This window comes from Podarcis raffonei, chromosome 7 (genome assembly GCF_027172205.1).
Source record: "Podarcis raffonei isolate rPodRaf1 chromosome 7, rPodRaf1.pri, whole genome shotgun sequence".
NCBI lineage: Eukaryota > Metazoa > Chordata > Lepidosauria > Squamata > Lacertidae > Podarcis > Podarcis raffonei.
The window spans coordinates 48,290,654-48,309,372 of record NC_070608.1 but is presented as its reverse complement, the minus strand read 5'-3'; the positions used below and the strand labels follow the sequence as shown (position 1 = coordinate 48,309,372).

The window sequence follows — 18,719 nt, the reverse complement described above, 5'->3', positions numbered from 1 at the left end:
AATATAATTTTCTACAATTATTTTAGCACAATAATAAACAACATTCCCAAGCTATGGGGAATACAGAATTATGATGCAGTAAGAGGCTTGTTCCTTTTTTTTTTTAATGAAATGTGCCTACCTGAGTATCATGTAAATGCTTGCCAGTCATTCTTTCTTCCTTTTAATTCTTCTCTTATTAGAAGAGTAAATATTGATACAACACGTTAGGCTTACTGTTCCTGGGTAAAAGAGGATTCATCAAGAAAGGGGATTTCAGCATCGTAGACAGTAGTTAAAGCAAAAGATTTGGAAATACGATGTGGGTTTGCATGCCAAAAGGCTTCTGTTATAAAGGCTGCAATCCTGATTGCAGTTATGTTGCTTAAATCCCAATGAAATAAGGGAATTAAAAATTAATTGAGCAGAACTGCAGTTCATATGCATAAACCAAAGAGTATCGCGCACTATCCTACATTGTTTTGCATGTTCCTGTAGCAGTTATAATTTTTGAAACTGAGGATGAGTAAATATCTGTGTTTTTAACTAGAAATACAAGGCACATTTCATTTGCAAAACTACTGAAATTTTGATATGAATACCAGGAGATTTTTATGCCCTTCTTTCAAATCCCCCAACAACTATTTATACCAAAATCTCAGTACCGGTAGTTTTCTATGTGAAACGTGCGTAGTATGTCTAGTTTAAAAATTAGGTTGAGGAACTAAAAAATAAGAAACATTTTTTTCCATGCAGATTTTTTTATTATTATTAAATTTAGGCATTATACCAGGTTGGAAAATCCTTGGCCCTCCAGCTATTGTTGGGTTCTGACTCCCATTAGCCAGCATGCCCAATGGTCAGGGATGATGGGGCTTGTAGTCCAGTAACATCAGGGGAGGAGGGCACCAGTTCCCCAGTTCTGCTTTAGTTCTTTTCTTAAACTAGGCAAAGAGAACCCATGGGTCTCCAGATGTTGTTGTGCTACTACACCTTTCATCATTCCTGACCATTGGTCATGCAGGTTGGTGCTGATGAGAATTGAATCCGACAACATGTGGAGGGCCAAATGTTCCCCATCGCTTCCTTACAGTGAAGCACAACCCTATGTATGGCCAGTTCTGTCCTGTTTCCTGGGAATGCTCTCAAGCTGGTATTGCCCCAGACCAATGCATACATGCAGTTTGGCTCTGCCGGGAGGTTGGGATGGTGGTGGACAAAATGAAACAGGGCTCAGTGCTAATGTGAGGGGATAATTTGCCTCATTACGAATGTACTGGAACGTGCAAATGTGCAGTTCCAGTTATTTGGTTTGCTGTTAACAGTGCAGTCCCATGCATAATTACACAGATGTAAGTCTCGCTGTGTTCAGTAGGGAGCACTCCCAGGTAATTCTGTATAGTATTGCAGCTATAATCATGGGATCCCCCCCCCCTTTACAGGAAGATTGTTTATATTTTAGTGCTTCATCCAGTTAAACTGTTTTATTAGGACAAGGGAAATATTATTGTTATTCTGCACCATCATCACTTTCAAAATACTGGTGTTCCGCTTTATATTCTATTCCCTTCTTTATCCACACATCTCACTATTTTGATTTTTTCAGATAGATTAGCTACTGTCTGGGGATCTTTTCCTTGTACCATCTGCTGTTTTTCATCTTGTGAAACAGAACCCTAAACATTCCTGCAGTGCCAATTCCTCTTAAGCTGCCATACAAATTACAATGGGGAGATATCGCAGCCAAATCATATCATAACTAACTTCTATTGCCTAATCCTTATTAGCTGATAAACAGATATCTCCCCTGCCCAGTGATTAATGTGACAGCATCAAATGTACAAATGATGCAGCCCTAAACTCCCTTACCTGGGAGCAAGCCCCTTCTGAACTCAGTGGCATTTGCTTCTGAGTAGACACGGATTGGATTACTCTGTAAAAAAACACAACCCCTTAACATATAACTGTCAACAATGGCATACAAGAGCCAACATTCAGACATTTGAGATGGATATTTTAAGTACAATTATCATCTTTAAAATTAGAACCCATTTGTATGTATAAATAGTGTACGCTCATGTGAGTCTTAAAAATGTTCTTGCTGTGACCCCACTTTTCAGCCAGGCTCTTGATCTTACATGAAAATACTGAAAAGCCATATTTACATAATAAAACCAGCGTTAATAATAAGCAGCAGGACATACATTAGCATACAGATAAATGAAACTAGTAGATTTAAAAGGCCTGGACAGTGAAGAGAGAGAGAGAGAGAGAGAGAGAAAGACAGACAGAGAGAGAGAGAGAATTGGTTCCATTGTAGAATTGCTCTTACTCTCAATAAGTTTCTCTTCAGCCAAAATCTTCTATCCCAACATAAGCCCATTAAGTTGGCTATGTCTCTTTCAGGCAGCAGAACTCAAGTCTTTGCCTTCTTCCAGGTGGCATTGCTCTTCAGGTATTTGCTGTCATGCTTCCCCTTACGCTTCTCTTTTTCATGCTAAACATATCCAGTTCTTTCGGTTGTGCCCAATAGGGCTTGTTTGCCATAGGACTCACCACCTTCAATGTCATTTGTTGCACTGACATAAGTGCTACCAGGAAACTCTGTCAAAACAAGAGTTTTCTCAATCCATTTCTCAGTCCATCAGCCTTCAGGTCTCTCTGTGTGTTTCCCCTTTGCTATATATTAAATGTACTAGCTCACTGTATGTTTATTTCAGAATAAAAGAGCCATAAAAACCCAAATACATCCCTATATATATGTTTTGTAAGAAGAGATGTAAAGAAGATATTAAGGGCACCCAATCAAAGATAAACTATTTTAAGCCCCACTGATTTCAATGAGACAGTGATGAAATATTTGACTTTGAAATCAATTGGATTTACAAAGTGCTGAATTTGGTGGCATTGTGCCCCAAATATATAGCAAAATACCCAGTGGATTTTTGTATTGTATATTACATTAATCAGGCATTGACAATTCAATCCTATGTATGATGTGAGTATCACTGAGTACAATACAGCTTATTCCCCAGTAAGTGTGCAGAGGGGTTGTAACCTGAGTTGATTAATTACATGACACTTTTTTCTTTCTTTTTTTGCAGATACTATTCCTCAGTCTCATATGCCTTCTCTTTCTCCTTAATTGCATCCAGGGAGCCAGAAACTGCTGAAGAAGTATATTTAGGACTCCTGAATTTCCCTTCACAAATAGCTCCAAAGTGAGATGCAAATCAAGTTTACATCCTCTACAATCTGGGCAGCCTGCTCACTTTTGAGGTATTCCATTAGCACAACATTCTCAGGCAATATACCCCGTTCTGCATCATTACATCTTGTGCACCGAAACTGCAGAAGCTGCTGACGACATCGTTTTTTAAAAGTGCATTTCACAGATACAAATTCCTGCTTCTGAAGTGAAGGTTTTCTTTTTCAAATAGCTGTCATGAACTTAAAAGTTACCCAAAGCTTGTATTCACATTCACAACTGTCCCAGATAGATAAGTTCTGGTCAATTGCCAGATTTTTCCTTTTCCATTTTTCCTAGCAGTTAGGGACCTAGCCCATACAATAGGTGAGGGGATAGCCCTGCATTTTGGATTTATAGAAAGGCAGGCAGACTTTTTAACCTATTGCTTCTTTAGAAAACATTCATGAAATACATTTCCACAAGGACACTAGGTAGAACCACCTCAGACAGGCATCATATGATATGTGCCCAGGCCAATATTTTAGAAAAGGAGGCAAGTAATGACTTCAAGCCTTAGAAGGTTTCTCCTCATAAAAAATAGCTATTTGGCTCACCATTTCTATACACCTGGGCAGAGAACTGGGTGGTTCTCATGCACAAGCCCCATTGACAAGGGGTGTGGATCTGGCCATGCCCCCACTTCTCACATCACAAGCAACTATACATTCCATCAAGTACTTGTTGTGATGTACGTTACCTAATCCCTGCTTCAAGATTTTGAGGTACTAGCCGTTTCCATTCTGGACTTTTTTCTCAATTGCTGCAAGATTTATTCACCAACTCTTTCTACAATATCTTTTTAGGTAGCAACTTGCTTGTCTGGGATCAAACACACTGGAAAATTAAATGGACTGAACCACAGCCAGAATGTAGTAACAGATAGGTCACGGAACAAAAACACATTGCTTTGTAACCAGATCAAGCTTTCTTCCTAAGGAATCAGTTCAGCTTCTTGTGGTTAGGATTTCTGTAGCGCCCCCCCTCCCTTGGTACAAGACACTAAACAGGAGTTTAAAGTGCCACTGAACTTCACAAGACCATCACATCACACTACATCAATATGCTTTATATTAATGTTATTGAAATCTGACAGGTGGGAAAAGCCTGAAACTGCTGTTGGCTCTGTATTAATCCGATTACAGCTAAATAAAGAGAAATATGTCGATCCCTGGGGTTCCTCCTCACCCCCTGCCATCCTAAAGGATACCTCAGCACTGCAAGGATACATACTATTTGGAAAATCCATTGCACAGTCAACATAAAGTCAATGTACTTGCTCAGGGCGGGGGGAAATATTGCAACCGTACTCCAACTCTTGATGAGTGCAGTAAAAGCTACTGATCAGAAAAATTAAAGAACTCAGTTGAGACATGGCCACCAGGTCTATCCCAAGCAAAGTGTACATTTATGGGAGCTCGTTTTTATCTTTGAGATAGCTGTAGAGTGCATTCAGTCCTCCATCTATAATCTGTGGCAGTGGCTTGGACAAAGGGTTGTGCACAATGTGTAGCCCCTTATCCATTGGATTCCAAGCAATTTTTGGCAATCGGCGCAGCAAATAGAGTTCATCTGGAAGCATTTGAATGGAATTGTAATCAACATTTAGCAGTTCAAGAGCAGTGACTGAGCAGATAGACCTTGGCAAGCTGCGAATCTTGTTATAATCAGCAATCAAGATCTGCAGGTTGACTAGAAATTGGATACTGTCTCCAATGTTTTCAAGCTTGTTGCAGCCTACATGTAGAAAATCTAAATTCCGCAACGCAAAAACACTTAGGGGAATGTAAATGAACCGATTGTTGCTGAGGTTCAGCTTTCGCAGGTTTATCAGGTCTGTGATGCTCGAAGGGAGATGGGAGATGCAGTTGTGAGAGAGGCTCAAGACTTCCAGCTTCTTGCAGTGTCCGAGTTCGGCCGGTACTTCCGTCAAGCAATTCATGTTGACAAATAAAACCTTCAGGTTCCTGAGTAGCCCAATCTCTTTCGGCAGAGACCTCATGCGATTCCCACACAGGTTCAGCACCACCAGCCTGTCAAGTTTCGCCAAAGCAGGAGGAAGGACCACCAGCTGGTTGTGGGAGAGATTCAGTTTCTGGACCTGTGGCAATCCCCACAAAAAGTCAGGCGTCCTTGTCATCCCTTTCATGATGAGGCTCAAGCTGACATACTGCAGTCCACGCTTCAGGAGTGCTCTTGGGTCTTTCCCAGAGAGGAGAGCGTCTTCCCACAGAGGTAACTTCTGACTCCTCTTCAACAGCATCGTGCTTTTCTTCTCTTGGTTCTTGGAGTTCCTTCCACCCATAAAACCTCCAGCTTTGCTGCTTCTGCTGAGGGAGATTTTGTTTTATGGGCTTCTGCAACTAACACCTGGCAAAAGGTTTCAGCTTTCAGGAGTTTCATAAAAGAAGATCAACCCAAGAAGAAGTGCAAAGACTTTGAAGAGCACCTTTCCTGCTAAACAGCCTCTGCAGCTGCTGAAAGAAGTTTCACTTTTCCAGGATGGGGCTTAAAGATGTTTTCCTTGGTGCTATCTGCTGTCATGACACGCTGGCGACTGACACTTCTGAGCAAACCTGTTCCATTCAAGCTGAATGCCACGAGGCAGCTGTCACTGTCATTTTGTCTGGGGCTTTATTGGAGAGATACGCATCCTCATTGCAAAGAGGTCACTGCAATGCTGTATATAACTTTACCATGTCAGCTTTCTTGGATATCTGGAGCATGAGGTAGCAGCAGGACAATTAGGAAGAGTAGCTATAAAAAACATGGAGAGAGGATGATCCCCTCCCCTCTCCCAGCACTGTTTATTCAGCTGAGGAACAACTTTCATAATAACTTTAATATTTACAGCTGCATTTTTTTAAAAAGAGGGAATTCCGTACATAAATTTTATTTTCGGATTCAATTCTGGAATGCAAGTCTTACAGAAAACCATTATTTATACCTAAACTAAAGGATCTGATTCGTGAATTTTGACTCCTTAATACGTATTTGTGGCTGAAATGCATCCCCCCCCCCCGAAGAGTCCTTGCATGATTTTGGAACCAACTTCAGGCTTAGAAAATGGTCTCACTTCCTCCCCACCAGCTCTGCTCATTACCAGAACACTTCCCTTGCCATTCCTCCAACCAAACCACACTCTCACCTTCCTTTTTCTTGCTGGTCCAGCAGTGGCAAAAGCAGCAGTGGCCTGCGATCATCATGAGCCTTGCCCAACTTTGGAGGGTTTGGGCTCTATCTGAAATAGCTAATTGCTTTTAGAACTGGGGAAAATAAATTCCACTCCCCTCCAGATTGTGAATTTTAGTGCCATATCCACTGTTAAATATCCACTTTTAAGTGAACTTGTCTTGGATTCTTTTAGTACTGACTTGAAATTCTTGAATATCAGGCCCGAGAGCAGTCTCTGAAGTGGAAGGCAATTGAGGGCAGAAGACATTTGAAACCGCACAGAAGCTATGCTATAGTGAAAGGGTTGCTTTATTGGGGTTCAATGGCATAGGAAGAGTAAACGAGCAGCTAACTTTCCAAAGCCCTACCTTATTCCAGGCAGGAAAACTGACAGATTTAACTCATGCAGCACATTTCTTTGAGTCCTGGCCTAAATCTGTAGACATTGTGATGGGTCTCTCTGTATTTTGTTTTGTTTCTTCATCAATTTTATATCTTTGCCGTCCTCTAAGGAGCTCAGGAAGGCATACACAAATCTCTCCCCACCCCCATGTTAGCTTCTCAACAACCCTGTGAGACAGACTAGTTGAAAGACCCAGTGAGTTTCATGGCCAAGTGAGGATCTGACCATGGTTCTGTCAGAGTTTGCATTCAGACATGTGGGATATTGCATTTGTATCCTGATTATAATGCTAGTGCTTCTATCCTGCTTTCTAATGTTCCTTTCACACTGCAGCACCTGTTATGTTTTAGTAGGGTTACCATATTTCAAAAAGTAAAAACCAGGACACCCTTTAGAAAAAAGGAAGACCCCCAAATTGTTTTTAGTAAATGCTACAAGAATTTCTGAGTTTTGAAGCTTTTAAAATGCATTTTCAGCACAATTTAACTGTTGCCGGTTTTCCAGGACATTTTCCCAATTTCCAAAAAATAATCCAGGATGCCATTTTCAGAGGTGAATTGAAGGACATGGGTGTTTCTGCTTCCCCATGAAAATGGCAAGAAAGAACTGTATACTGGTATGGTGCCCCAAATTTCATCTTTACTCCCAAGATTTTCTGGGTTCATGATATTGCAAATGGATTTTTTTCTGACTACAATCCTACACCCACTTACTTGGAAATAAGCTTCACTGCACTCAATGGACCTTGTTTCTGAATAGACATGTATAAGATTGCACTGGTAACAATTTCTAAAAGTCAGCACAGTTAAACCCCGCAATTACTTCCTTTGGGTATAAAAGTGCTTAACTTTGAAAGGATCGTACAGATCTGAATGAGGACAATCAAGTTGACCAATTTGATTAAAATAAGCAGGAATGCACCTGCTTATTTCAGATAGTGCTTGACCACGGGCAACTACCGTGGAGAGATAAATCACATTTTGCTATGCAGCTGGGACTCCTATTCCAAAAAGGAAACACAGCCTAATGCTCTGAGAAAAGAATATGTTATCAACAGATTTTCACTTAACAAAACAAAACCACCCTTCCACAGGCACATAAGTATACAAGTGATAACTCTTTCTATATGGTTGGAAGATAAAGCCATTCTGAACAGCTTGCCTGGAGTCACACTACAGTTCAGTACCAACTTCTGACTTCCAGTTCCCTTCCCATCCCTTTCCTTTGGACCATGATTTCCTGAGGGCAGAGAAAATGAAAGAGAAGTTGAAAATTAATTGAGCAAATACAATCTAATTCTAGCTGGTATTAAGTTTAAAACAATTGCATGTTTCTTAAACTGAAAGCACCCTAGATTTGATGTTTGTTCCTCATAAAACAAAAAAACTTGAAAAAGGAGCAAATCAATTTGACCAGAAAGGATGTGGATTCAGCCAATTGCATCTCAAGTTCATTGAAATAATGAATGAAAAGAACAGGCATGGAAGTAATGTAACCAAAGCTACTTCATAGGGTTAATCCCGGATTCATGACTGCTCTACCAATTTCACAGGCAGAAGTTAAAGAAACTCTGGAATATCAATAAGTCATTAAAAAAAAACCAGACTGAAGGCAGACTTTATTAAACCATGTCCCACTTAGTCCATTATGGCTTTGTCTTGAATAGAGAATACTGACAGTTCATCCCTTAATATTTAAACTATTGAGTAGCTCCAGCTAAAGATAACACATTGATGAGAGAATCCCAGTGGTCCACTGTAGCAAAATATGACAAGTTCTCAACAAGTCATATTTTTCAAGGCATTCATCCTCCACCAGTCACTGTAGCTTGCTGGTTTGTCTGCATCCCTGGTTCTAGAAAAAAGAAAAATACTGATAGCGGACTTCCTAAAGGCACCACTTTAGGGTTTGTCTATCATGTCATATGTGCTGTGCTGGCTCGCCAGATGCAGCTTGTCACGCTGGCCACGTGACCCAGAAGTGTCTGCGGACAGCACTGGCTCCCGGCCTATAGAGTGAGATGAGCGCACAGCCCTAGAGTCTGGCAAGAGTGGCCCGTACGGGCAGGGGTACCTTTACCTTTACCTTTATCATGTCATATAATGTTCCACTCTCCTTGGTTATCTCCCTCTCTCTTTAATTAGTGCCCAGTTCTGTCAAGTAGGAAAAAGTGCACGGCCATATTCTGAAGAGACAAGTTATAAAGCAAAAGTCTCTTTGATCAGAAGTTGCCAATGGAAGAACTGGGCGATAAGCCATAGAGAGGTAGGAGCCTAGTAATTAGAAAAGAAAGTAAAAATGAAAATAATTTTTTTTTAAAAGGGCAGAAAATCTTTACTTCTCTTGTCCGTACTGTTTTTCATTGAGAATGATCCCAAGATGTAGATTAAAAGGAACAAGAAACTGTAGCAGAATGGAGCCCAGCAAGTGGGAAGAACTTGGTCTCAAATATTGCACCTTCCAGTTTGAACAGATTATCTGAAACCATATTTTAATGAGCAGTTCAGACAGCTTTTTGCATTCATTATGTCTCTTCTCTGCATTTCTTCCACTGTCTTATACAAAATAAGAAACCCCATCCAGCAGCACAATATTGTACTTTTTGTACCATGAACTGAAGGAAATTTTGTTCAAGGATGGAGAGTTCCACCCACTAAAGGGGCCCTTACTAATTAAACAGTAATTCAGGAGGGGAGAACAAAGGAAGAAAGAGGTGCTGTATCCAGATCATTCTGCTTGGGCTGAGCCAACCTGGGCTGATTTAGTCTGGATCCTGCCAAATTCTCCTGATTCAGTTTGGGCAGATTTGGGTCACAGCCCTGATTTGTGTTAACTACAACTGTGGCTGTTCATGGACTGTGATAGCCTGACCTCAGTTGTCCATGCTCTGGACTGTTGCAAAACACTCTATATGGGGCTACCTTTTTAGACAACCCAGAAGCTACAGCTAGTGCAGAATGCATCTGCTTGGTTAGTGAGTTGGAGCAGCCTGATGGAACTAAGTGTAGGGTTGCCATACGTCTGGAATTTCCCGGATATAGCTGGAATACTGCAGTCGGAAGCAGTGTCCAGGTGGAAATCGCAAAAATCTATGGGAAATTTCTGGTGTATGATAACCCACATTGGCAGTGTTGCTTTCCTTAAAAAACAACAACACAACCCTCAACAACTTTTGTGTCTGGATTTTCACTTTTCGAAATATGGCAACCCTAGTCAGCCGTCCAGGAGCAAAGTACCTGAAGTACCAAAATGCTGCCCACCAATATCAAGCATCGTGGGCCTGATGATTGACAGGGAAGGCCCCATTGGTGGAATGTTGTGGAATGCCTTCCCTGGTCTCCCTCCTTCCCTCCCTCCCTCCCTCCCTCCCCCTCTATATTAAGATTTAGGGGGAATTGAAAACATTCCTATGCACCTAGGCATTTGATGGCCAAAGGGTACTGTTTGAGTCTTGGAATTATTATCTGTGAGGTTTTGTGACTGTTTTAAAATGTTTTTAGATGTTTCTAATTATTTTTAAAATGATATATCTATAAATCTATATAAAATTTAAACTGTATTGTTTTACTACTTTGTTGTTTGTAGCTTCTTTGGGAGGAAGGACAGGACAGAAATTTAATTAACTAAGTGAAGCAAAAGTTAAAGCTTCGAAATACTGTTTAATGCCACAGTGTTTAAGCAGTGTACAATAGGCTTAAAGCAGAAAATCAGTTCAAATTAACCATAACTTCATAAGAACACTTAAAAATGTTGAAATAAAAATGTCTTTGCCATGCACTGGAATTTCAGCAAGGAGGGAAGTTCAATGAGGGAGTCTGCCTGGTCTTAATATTTGGAGGCATTGTTTTGATGGCACAAGCCTATGATCTGCCGATGGTGATATCCTCTCTCATCCTTTGGATCCAATGCTATGAAGTTTGTCAACAGCAGAAGGATTACATAGAAAGACAGACAAAGCCAGCCAGAGTAGCTGAGGCATCGCAGTCAGAGGGGCAGGGTACAAATTATAAAATTATTTATTATTATTATTATTATTATTATTATTATTATTATTATTAAAGCTTACTCACTGAAGAGGAATGCCACAGAGGAAGAGGATGAACCTGGCAACTCTAGTGCAGAAGGTGAAAGGTGACTTTGGAGAGGTTGGATAAACAGTTTTCTTCAGTGGCAATCAGGGAAGAGAGCAGCAGTAAAAGGGTGCTGTGTTTGACACTTACCAGGCAGTGTCAATCAAAACCTGTGAAAGATCATTTAGAGGTGAAGAGGCTGCACATAGCCTACAGAGTATCACCAATGCACAAGTAGAAATTTCTGTCTGAAAGCAACATCAATACCAGTCTGATCACATTCCTAAATGATGAGTGGCAGAAAAAAGATTATAGAGAGAAGCTGGGGGAGAAGGTGCTCTTCACGACAGTCAATGGGAAATCTGTAAAATAAAAAAGACAGCAGAAAGGAGGTGCCTTCTCCCTGGCGTATGCATGAAGAAGGGGAATGCAGGACTATGTCTGCATGCATCCCTTGCTACTGAATAGAGCTCTGCTTTGCTGAAACGTATGTATTGGTTATGTGCCTGGAATTATGTGACAGAATTGTGGCACAATTGTTCCTGAAATGAGGTGGTACGACTTGCAGCACTCTGGAAAATCACCTCAAGGCTTGGCAGAGATGTATGTAGGGCTTTGATTAGGAAGTATGCACACACTGGATAGGATCATGCAAGTGCAATTGCCAGTAAAGGCCCAGTTCGAGATCCTTCTGGCACTTCCCTCCCTACGAGAAGTGAGGTTACAGGGAACCAGGCAGAGGGCCTTCTCGGTAGTGGTGCCCACCCTGTGGAATGCCCTCCCATCAGGCGTCAAGGAAACAAACAACTGACTTTTAAAAGACATCTGAAGGGAAGTTTTAAATGTTTGATGTTTTATCGTGTTTTTAATATTCTGTTGTAAGCCACCCAGAGTGGCTGGGGAAACCCAGCCAGGTGGGCAGGGTATAAATAAAAAGTTATTGTTATTGTTAAAAAATAGTCAAATGCCCTGCAAAATTTTGGAAAACATTTTATGAGTTGGAGGAAGAGTGGAATCTGTAAGCTGACATAATGGAAAAAACTAGAGACAGGTGCATGTTGTCTTTATACTCCCAAACTTCCTGGAGTGAATGTCAGTGATCTAAGGTACCACATGTACTTGAAAGGTAGAGAGTTACCAACTGCCACCATGCAGGGATTGTTTGATGAAACATGCCCAATGTGCAAACTATCAGGCTGTGATATGGAAAAGGTGTTTAGAGCAGGACTCAAAAACACCAAGGCCTGTTGGGAGGTGCTGGAAGTTGGAAGTCAGAGGTGTGACTGAGCACCTAGCTGTACCCTTGATGAAGGGCCTGTCAGGACCTGAGACTGTGGTCAGTCTACTATCCTGCAAGTGTGAGCTTTCAGAATGTGTGTGCATGAAAAACGGGCTCATGTACAAACTAACCAACTTTAGTAACCAGGACTTAAGTTCAGAGGACGATGAACATTGATTTGAGAAGGAAAAAGGTGATAATTAGGATGACTAATTGGAAAATGAACAAGTCAAACCATATATGCCCCCACGACAAACTAAATAAACATTTCATTTAACATGTGAAATGGTGAAGTTTCTTGTGAAGTTGCTAAAGTTGACAGTGCCTTGTTCAGGAAGATAGCAGTGGGCTGGATTCAATTCTATGGCATGTCATAGAGCACATTCCCCTGCTGGCATACATGCATCATTTGAGGGTGACCCAGTGCTTAGTTTTTCATAATTGTGGACTGAGGTTCTTTTGCGTTAATGTACTTTGCATAAAACAACACATCCCTCCCCCTGCCCAGAGAATAATGGTGGACCATTGATGGAGGTGCACAATGTGGGGTACTATAATTCATATTTTGTGGTGTTGAGTCAAATAAATGATTTAGGCTATTCACACAGCTCTTTGTTAAATAAGGGTTTGGGAACCAGGAAGCAGCTTCAGCATCATAAAGAACACATAACTGCAAGGCCACTTCCTGTCTTCTCACTACTGAGGTATAAATCTTGTAAAAAAAAACCACACTCAACTTGATTCAGCATACATGGTACCAATTTCCACCCGTGTACTATAAGCATGAAAGTGTCCAATCTCTATATTGTGTATCCACACATATTTTGCAGGGGAAATATTTCATAGTAAGCTGGATATTTCTCACATTTTGTGGACAACATTTTACCGATGGATTCTAGCATTATGTACAGGTATGTCATTATTATGTTCCTGATGATTTCCACTACTTGAGAAATGGTTCGGTTCAGTTTTATTTCCATATTGGCCATAGGCCATATTATGTTCCTGATGATTTAATGTTGAGAGCATGGTAGATTTGTTGCTGTAATTTTTCCTCTGCCATATATTTTGCTACAAATTGTAATTGCTTATATAATCTCTCTGAGACATGCTGCTTTAACAGTGCAATCAAACAGTGCCATCTAGTGGATATCTACACTTCATTCAGAAGAAAAAGTCCGAAGCATTTCGTGAGGAAGATTATTTAAGCAAGCTTCCAAAAGAATTGAGAGACGATTGCGTAGAGCAGTGGTTTCCAGCTGGTGGTCTGAGAACCCCAGTGGGTCTGTGGCACCATTCACGTAACAAAAACTACCTAAGAGATATCAACATTTTCAAAAGCTTGCCTTGGCTTTTGAAAAACAAGGGGTCTGCAGTACTTAACTAACTAGGAACCACAGGTGTAGAGGAAGGAAAAAGAAAAAGTTATTTTAACTATAACTGGAATACAGTGCAATAAAAAATATCTACCCTTTGCCAAATACTGTTACGTTTGTCTTTTTGTTAAATACCTGACAAACTAATAGATTGATTATTACTATATAGCCATTAAAAATCTGCACAGTCTGCTTCATCAAACTTGAAATCCCAGGGAGCAATGCAATCTCTGTAGCACTAGAGCAGGCACCCCCAACCTGCGGTCCTCCAGATGTTTTGGCCTACAACTCCCATGATCCCTAGCTAACAGGAAGAGTGGTCAGGGATGATGGGAATTGTAGTCCAAAACATCTGGAGGGCCGAAGGTTGGGGATGCCTGCACTAGAGAGAACCTTTAGAAATGATTGTTTCAATTGCTGTCCTCACTTCACTGTTCTTATGTAAAACAAAAGCTTCAACAGGAGCACTTGCTCTCTCCACTGGGAAGTCCTCCTGAGCCATCAGGAATCCATTAAATTCCATCAGCCTCCAAGGGTAGACCATCTGAACAGGTCCCCACCTCTGAGGTGGGAAAAGCTAGACCAAACATCACCACAAATTGGTCTGACCATGACAATGGGGCAGTATCTACCCCTTCTACTTCCAGACCACTCCTCTTCCCATTTGGAGCCAAACTGAGTGGGTGTTGGACCAATGACCATTTGAGATAGTCCCATGTTTGCCATGAAATCTTATGGCCTGAGACATCCTCAGCGTGGATGTTGAAGTTGCCCAGGACCACTATCACTATCAGAGAAGTTGTTAGTTAGCAGAATGGGTGGTGCATCAACAGTTTCCCCAACCTGTGCCTTTGGCCCTGTAATCATTCTCCAAAGAGGAGGAGTTTCCTGGTGATGTGACATCACAAAGCCAAATAAGACTAAAGGCAAGAAGCATTGTCCTCCCTCTGGTGGCCCACCTGCCAACAGTACTTCTATCTTGTCTGGATTGCTTCCGCTATTCCATCCAGACTTTCATAGCTAACAGTGTTTCCACTGCCTCCCTAGGATCAGATGCAAATGAGAAACAGCTGGGCCTCATCAATGTACTGATGACTTCACATCCCAGTCTCCAAATGTCTTCAACCCAGGGATTTCATGCAGATGTTAATGAAGTATAGGGGATAGAATGGAATCCTATAGAGCTCCATGAACCACAATCCAAATAGTCCTCCAGACCCACCTTCTGGATCCTACCCCTCAGGATAGGATCCAGTTCAGTACAGTGCCACCAGGATCTGTTCTGCCAGGTGTCCCAGAAGAATGCTGTGGTTGGTGGTACCAAGTGCCATTGAGAGGTCAAAGAGAATCAAGAGACTCACACCATGTGTGATAATATCATGAAGTCAAATGGGTGAGGATGATGGTTCCTGCCTTCACCTTGAATAGGTAAGGATTTTCATTTCATTTCGTTACCTCCTGATTAACTGCCAAAATGGGAGCTGCATAAACCCTGCACCCAAATGGCATTGGCCCTTTACTACACATTTTTTCCACAGTAAATAAATAGTGAATAAAGCAACAATTTCAAAGAATATACTTTATTCACAAGAGCCTGTTTGAAATATGATACAACTGTTGCAAGCCCGCAATTAAATGGAACAAGATACTGGGCGTGTGTGTGTGTGTGGGGGGGTCTTTTATGCCTAGCTTTTAAATAACTTTCTAACACTGACACTTTCAGTAGAAGTAATAACTTTAAGAACAAAAATAAAGATACTGCGCTTTATAGAACTGGTTTTAATGATTTTAAAGAAAAAAGCAACATTTCGGTTTAATCTGCAAGGAAAATTAAGCCACTTTTTTGCTGGTTATGCAAAGAGAGGCAATAATCAAATGATAATGCTGAATGGCTTGTTATACTTTAATACATATCAATCAGTAAAATCATACAAACCTAATAAAATATCAGTTTTTATATAACATAAAACAGTAATGAATGTTTTTAAACCAAAATAACCTGTCAGTAATTTCCTGAAAAGAATAGTTTACCTTGCTATATTTTGGGCAATGAGTCAGCTATATTTTGGACAATGAGTTCCACTGGTAAGGAGAATGATTTAGAAACTCCTGTTGTGTTCTCTTTGTGAATTAATCAGCTGAAAGGGTTCACAGAAGGCCCACCTTGGTTTTAAATGTCAGGAGCTGGGCCAACACTGGCTTTGGAGTGGTCCTGTATCACTTCAGGCCTGAGCTTCTTTACATGCAAGGTCAATCAACAGAGAACCATCATAGAGCTTTTGCATGTGTGTGTGTGTGGGGGGGAGAGAGACTTGGACATCACCTCCCAGTGTTGTCAGTAATTTTGATTCTCCCTGGACCCTTGGGTCTCAGATCCCTTTAAACAAGTGAAACGTGACACTATATGTCTTGGTTTATTTCATGCTAATGAAAGGAGACCTGTGGTCCTCCAGATATTATTGAACTACGGCTCCTATCATTCCTGACTGTTGTCCATGCTGGCTGGAGCTGAAGTTCAGCAACAGCCAGAGGCCGACAGGTTTCTTACTTCTGCCTTAAGCAGAGAATACTATGCTGTCGACTGGTCAGCAGTGGTGGCTGATAGCCACTGAAACTAGTAGCAAAGTAAAACATGGAAACATGGACTGTTAGACCTTTGAAATATCCACTTCTAAATTGCTTCCAAAGTCCCCCACTTCCTTTAGCATAGAAAGAAACAGGGCTTTTCCCCCCGCTGGATCTCGCCGGAACTCAATTCCAGCACCTCAGGTGGGCACCATTGCCATTATAAGAGAACAAGGGAGGTGTTCATTGTGAATTCCAGCACTTCTTTTTCTAGAAAAACAGCACTAGAAAGAGACCACACATTTGGTAACTTAAAAATGATTTATTTACAAATTCTTCAAAGGTCAGATTCATGTGCTTTTCCATACGGCAGAAAGAAAAGATTGGCAGTATAACTTAGTTGCAAAATGGTAAATGTTTCTAAATTATTGGTATAGAAACACAAAGATGGCTTGCTAAAGCCACATGGTCTGAACTTGGAGCATGCAGCTTTGATCTCCTTACAGGTAGGATTCACACTGTGGAATGAGAGATAACAAAGAGCTTAGTATCCCTTCCTCCCAAAGGTGAGGGTGTGTGACATAGCTAAGCCTGGCAGGACAGCTTACTCTATGGTCTTAACCCCCTCATGCATTAATTAGAGATACACATGTTGGTTATATGAGGCTGATCTATCCCAAATGAGGTTGGTGTGGTACTGCTGCATTTAAAATTAAGACTTAAATAGAAGCACACTCAAAGCCGCTAGGCAGGAGATGAAAGATAGAAGAATATTGTCATGGTAAATGAACAGCTAAAATGTTGAGTCAGTGATAGCAACTCAAGCACACCTGAAAAGTTTTTTTTTACTTGTCTCAGTGCAGAGACTGATGATAAAAGTCAGCAAGAGAATTTATCTCTTGAGACTCCTAATTAGGTTCTGATTCCACATGTTTCTCATTCTTAGTAACATGACTCTAATCAACAGCTCTTGTTTACACAGAAACACAATCTTTATAAATTACTAAATCCCCCTTACCCAGCCTTCAGTTTATACTGAATACATTTGCAAGTTGTCTTTTCTTACTCATCAAGATAGCAAGATACCAGGTCATCAAACACTAAGGCAAATTTAGTGATGGAATTATCTTAAAGCAAACTCTAGAATTATTTCAGATTAGATTCACAACGCCTTTCAACTCACAACCAGAAAGTATGTAGAAATCTATAATTTCATTGTCACAGATGCTTTAACAGAATCGCAACCTAATATATTTTGGACAGGATTCTGAAGCACCCCCAATATAATGGGGACACAGTCAGAAAACCAGCTTGTCTCTTAACCACAAGTTGGGCCAGTGCAAGGTATTTTGGCACCTAATGCAAAATAAGATTCCATTAAATGTCCAGAAGCCATTAAATGTTCTGGTATTTGAATGGTACATCAGTAGTGATAATGAATCATCATCTAGTATTGCATCTGAGAGCAATAAACTTTCTTAGAGGGAAGGGGACAGTTTGCAATACCTCGTCACTGCTCCCTGTCTCTGCCTAATAATATAATATGGTACAAAATGGAGAAACATTTATGTGGTTTACTGTCAGTTGCCATGAACATGTGAACCATGTTATAAATGCATATTCTGCAGCTTTGTCTTGGTTCATCTATTGTTTTAGACTGATTTTTTTTTCAACCACTGAGTTTCCATTCAGATCCAACTTTTTATAGTTATCTCATGCTAAAGATCTACATGGAACCATAGTTTTAAGTTCAATGAGTATTCAGGTAACTACCTACTTCCTGTCTACCCAACTCAAGATGCATTCTAAATCTTAAGAGGCAATTTAAGGGTGCCCATCATCAGGACATGCGACGATGGGTGGAGTGGCCGTGACTTGCCCCTACATCAAACAGCACCCTAGGCAAGGAGCATCTATCACATTCACTCTATTGGTTTAATATATTTAGAATATTTTCTTTATTATCACAGTTGTAGCCCATTTCACAACTATGATGCATGGCTTAACTTTGTTATAGAAGGCAACATATTTGCATACATGTATCTGGATCACCATCACTCATGATACTAGGTATTGCATAGGCAATGAGGTTTTTAAAAAGGTGTTGTCAGCTTTAAATGTGAAGATAAAATGTTGGTTCTAGATATGTGAGATTTGAGTGGCAGGCTCCCTGATCCCAAGCCAGGCACCTCAGGCTTGGGCCTTGTCTGCCCTTAAATTTGGCCCCTGCTGCTTAATTTATAAAGAGGCATTGGTGCCCATCAGCCTACATCAGAACTCCACCAGCTCATCTACAAAGCTCTGCCCCCTGATGTCAGGTGTGCAACTGCCAACTTTGGGGTGCACTCCTAAAAATGCACTTTTCAAACGTTGTGGATATCCTTCCAAACGTGAAAACAAGTTCTGGTTCTGAATTGCAGCTCAAATCAAGCTCCAAGGTGAGAGAGCAACTTTTCTGTTATGGCTTCGGATACACAGTGGAATTAAATGAACATTGTATATTGATGCTTCCCTGTCTCCCGCCCCATGTATTCACTGGCTTTATCCTGATTTAAGACTCTGCAAAGCGTCATTCCAACACCAAAAGCCACTTCTCCTTTGTAACACAGGATGTCCCGGGATGGGC

The 18,719-nt window shown here is 40.9% G+C and overlaps 1 protein-coding gene across 1 annotated transcript; it reads right to left on the bottom strand.

Moving 5' to 3' along the window:
* Positions 1-3,610: 3,610 nt before the first annotated feature.
* On the bottom strand, positions 3,611-6,030 carry LRRC30 (leucine rich repeat containing 30). Its single transcript, XM_053396502.1, has one exon. It carries the CDS (start codon positions 5,529-5,531, stop codon positions 4,635-4,637), a length of 897 nt encoding a protein of 298 aa, XP_053252477.1. The 5' UTR covers positions 5,532-6,030; the 3' UTR covers positions 3,611-4,634.
* Between the last annotated feature and the right edge of the window lie 12,689 nt (positions 6,031-18,719).

Bases quoted from the DNA above. Each gene is read 5' to 3' on its own strand.
- LRRC30 (XM_053396502.1), bottom strand. From the start codon at position 5,531: ATGGGTGGAAGGAACTCCAAGAACCAAGAGAAGAAAAGCACGATGCTG.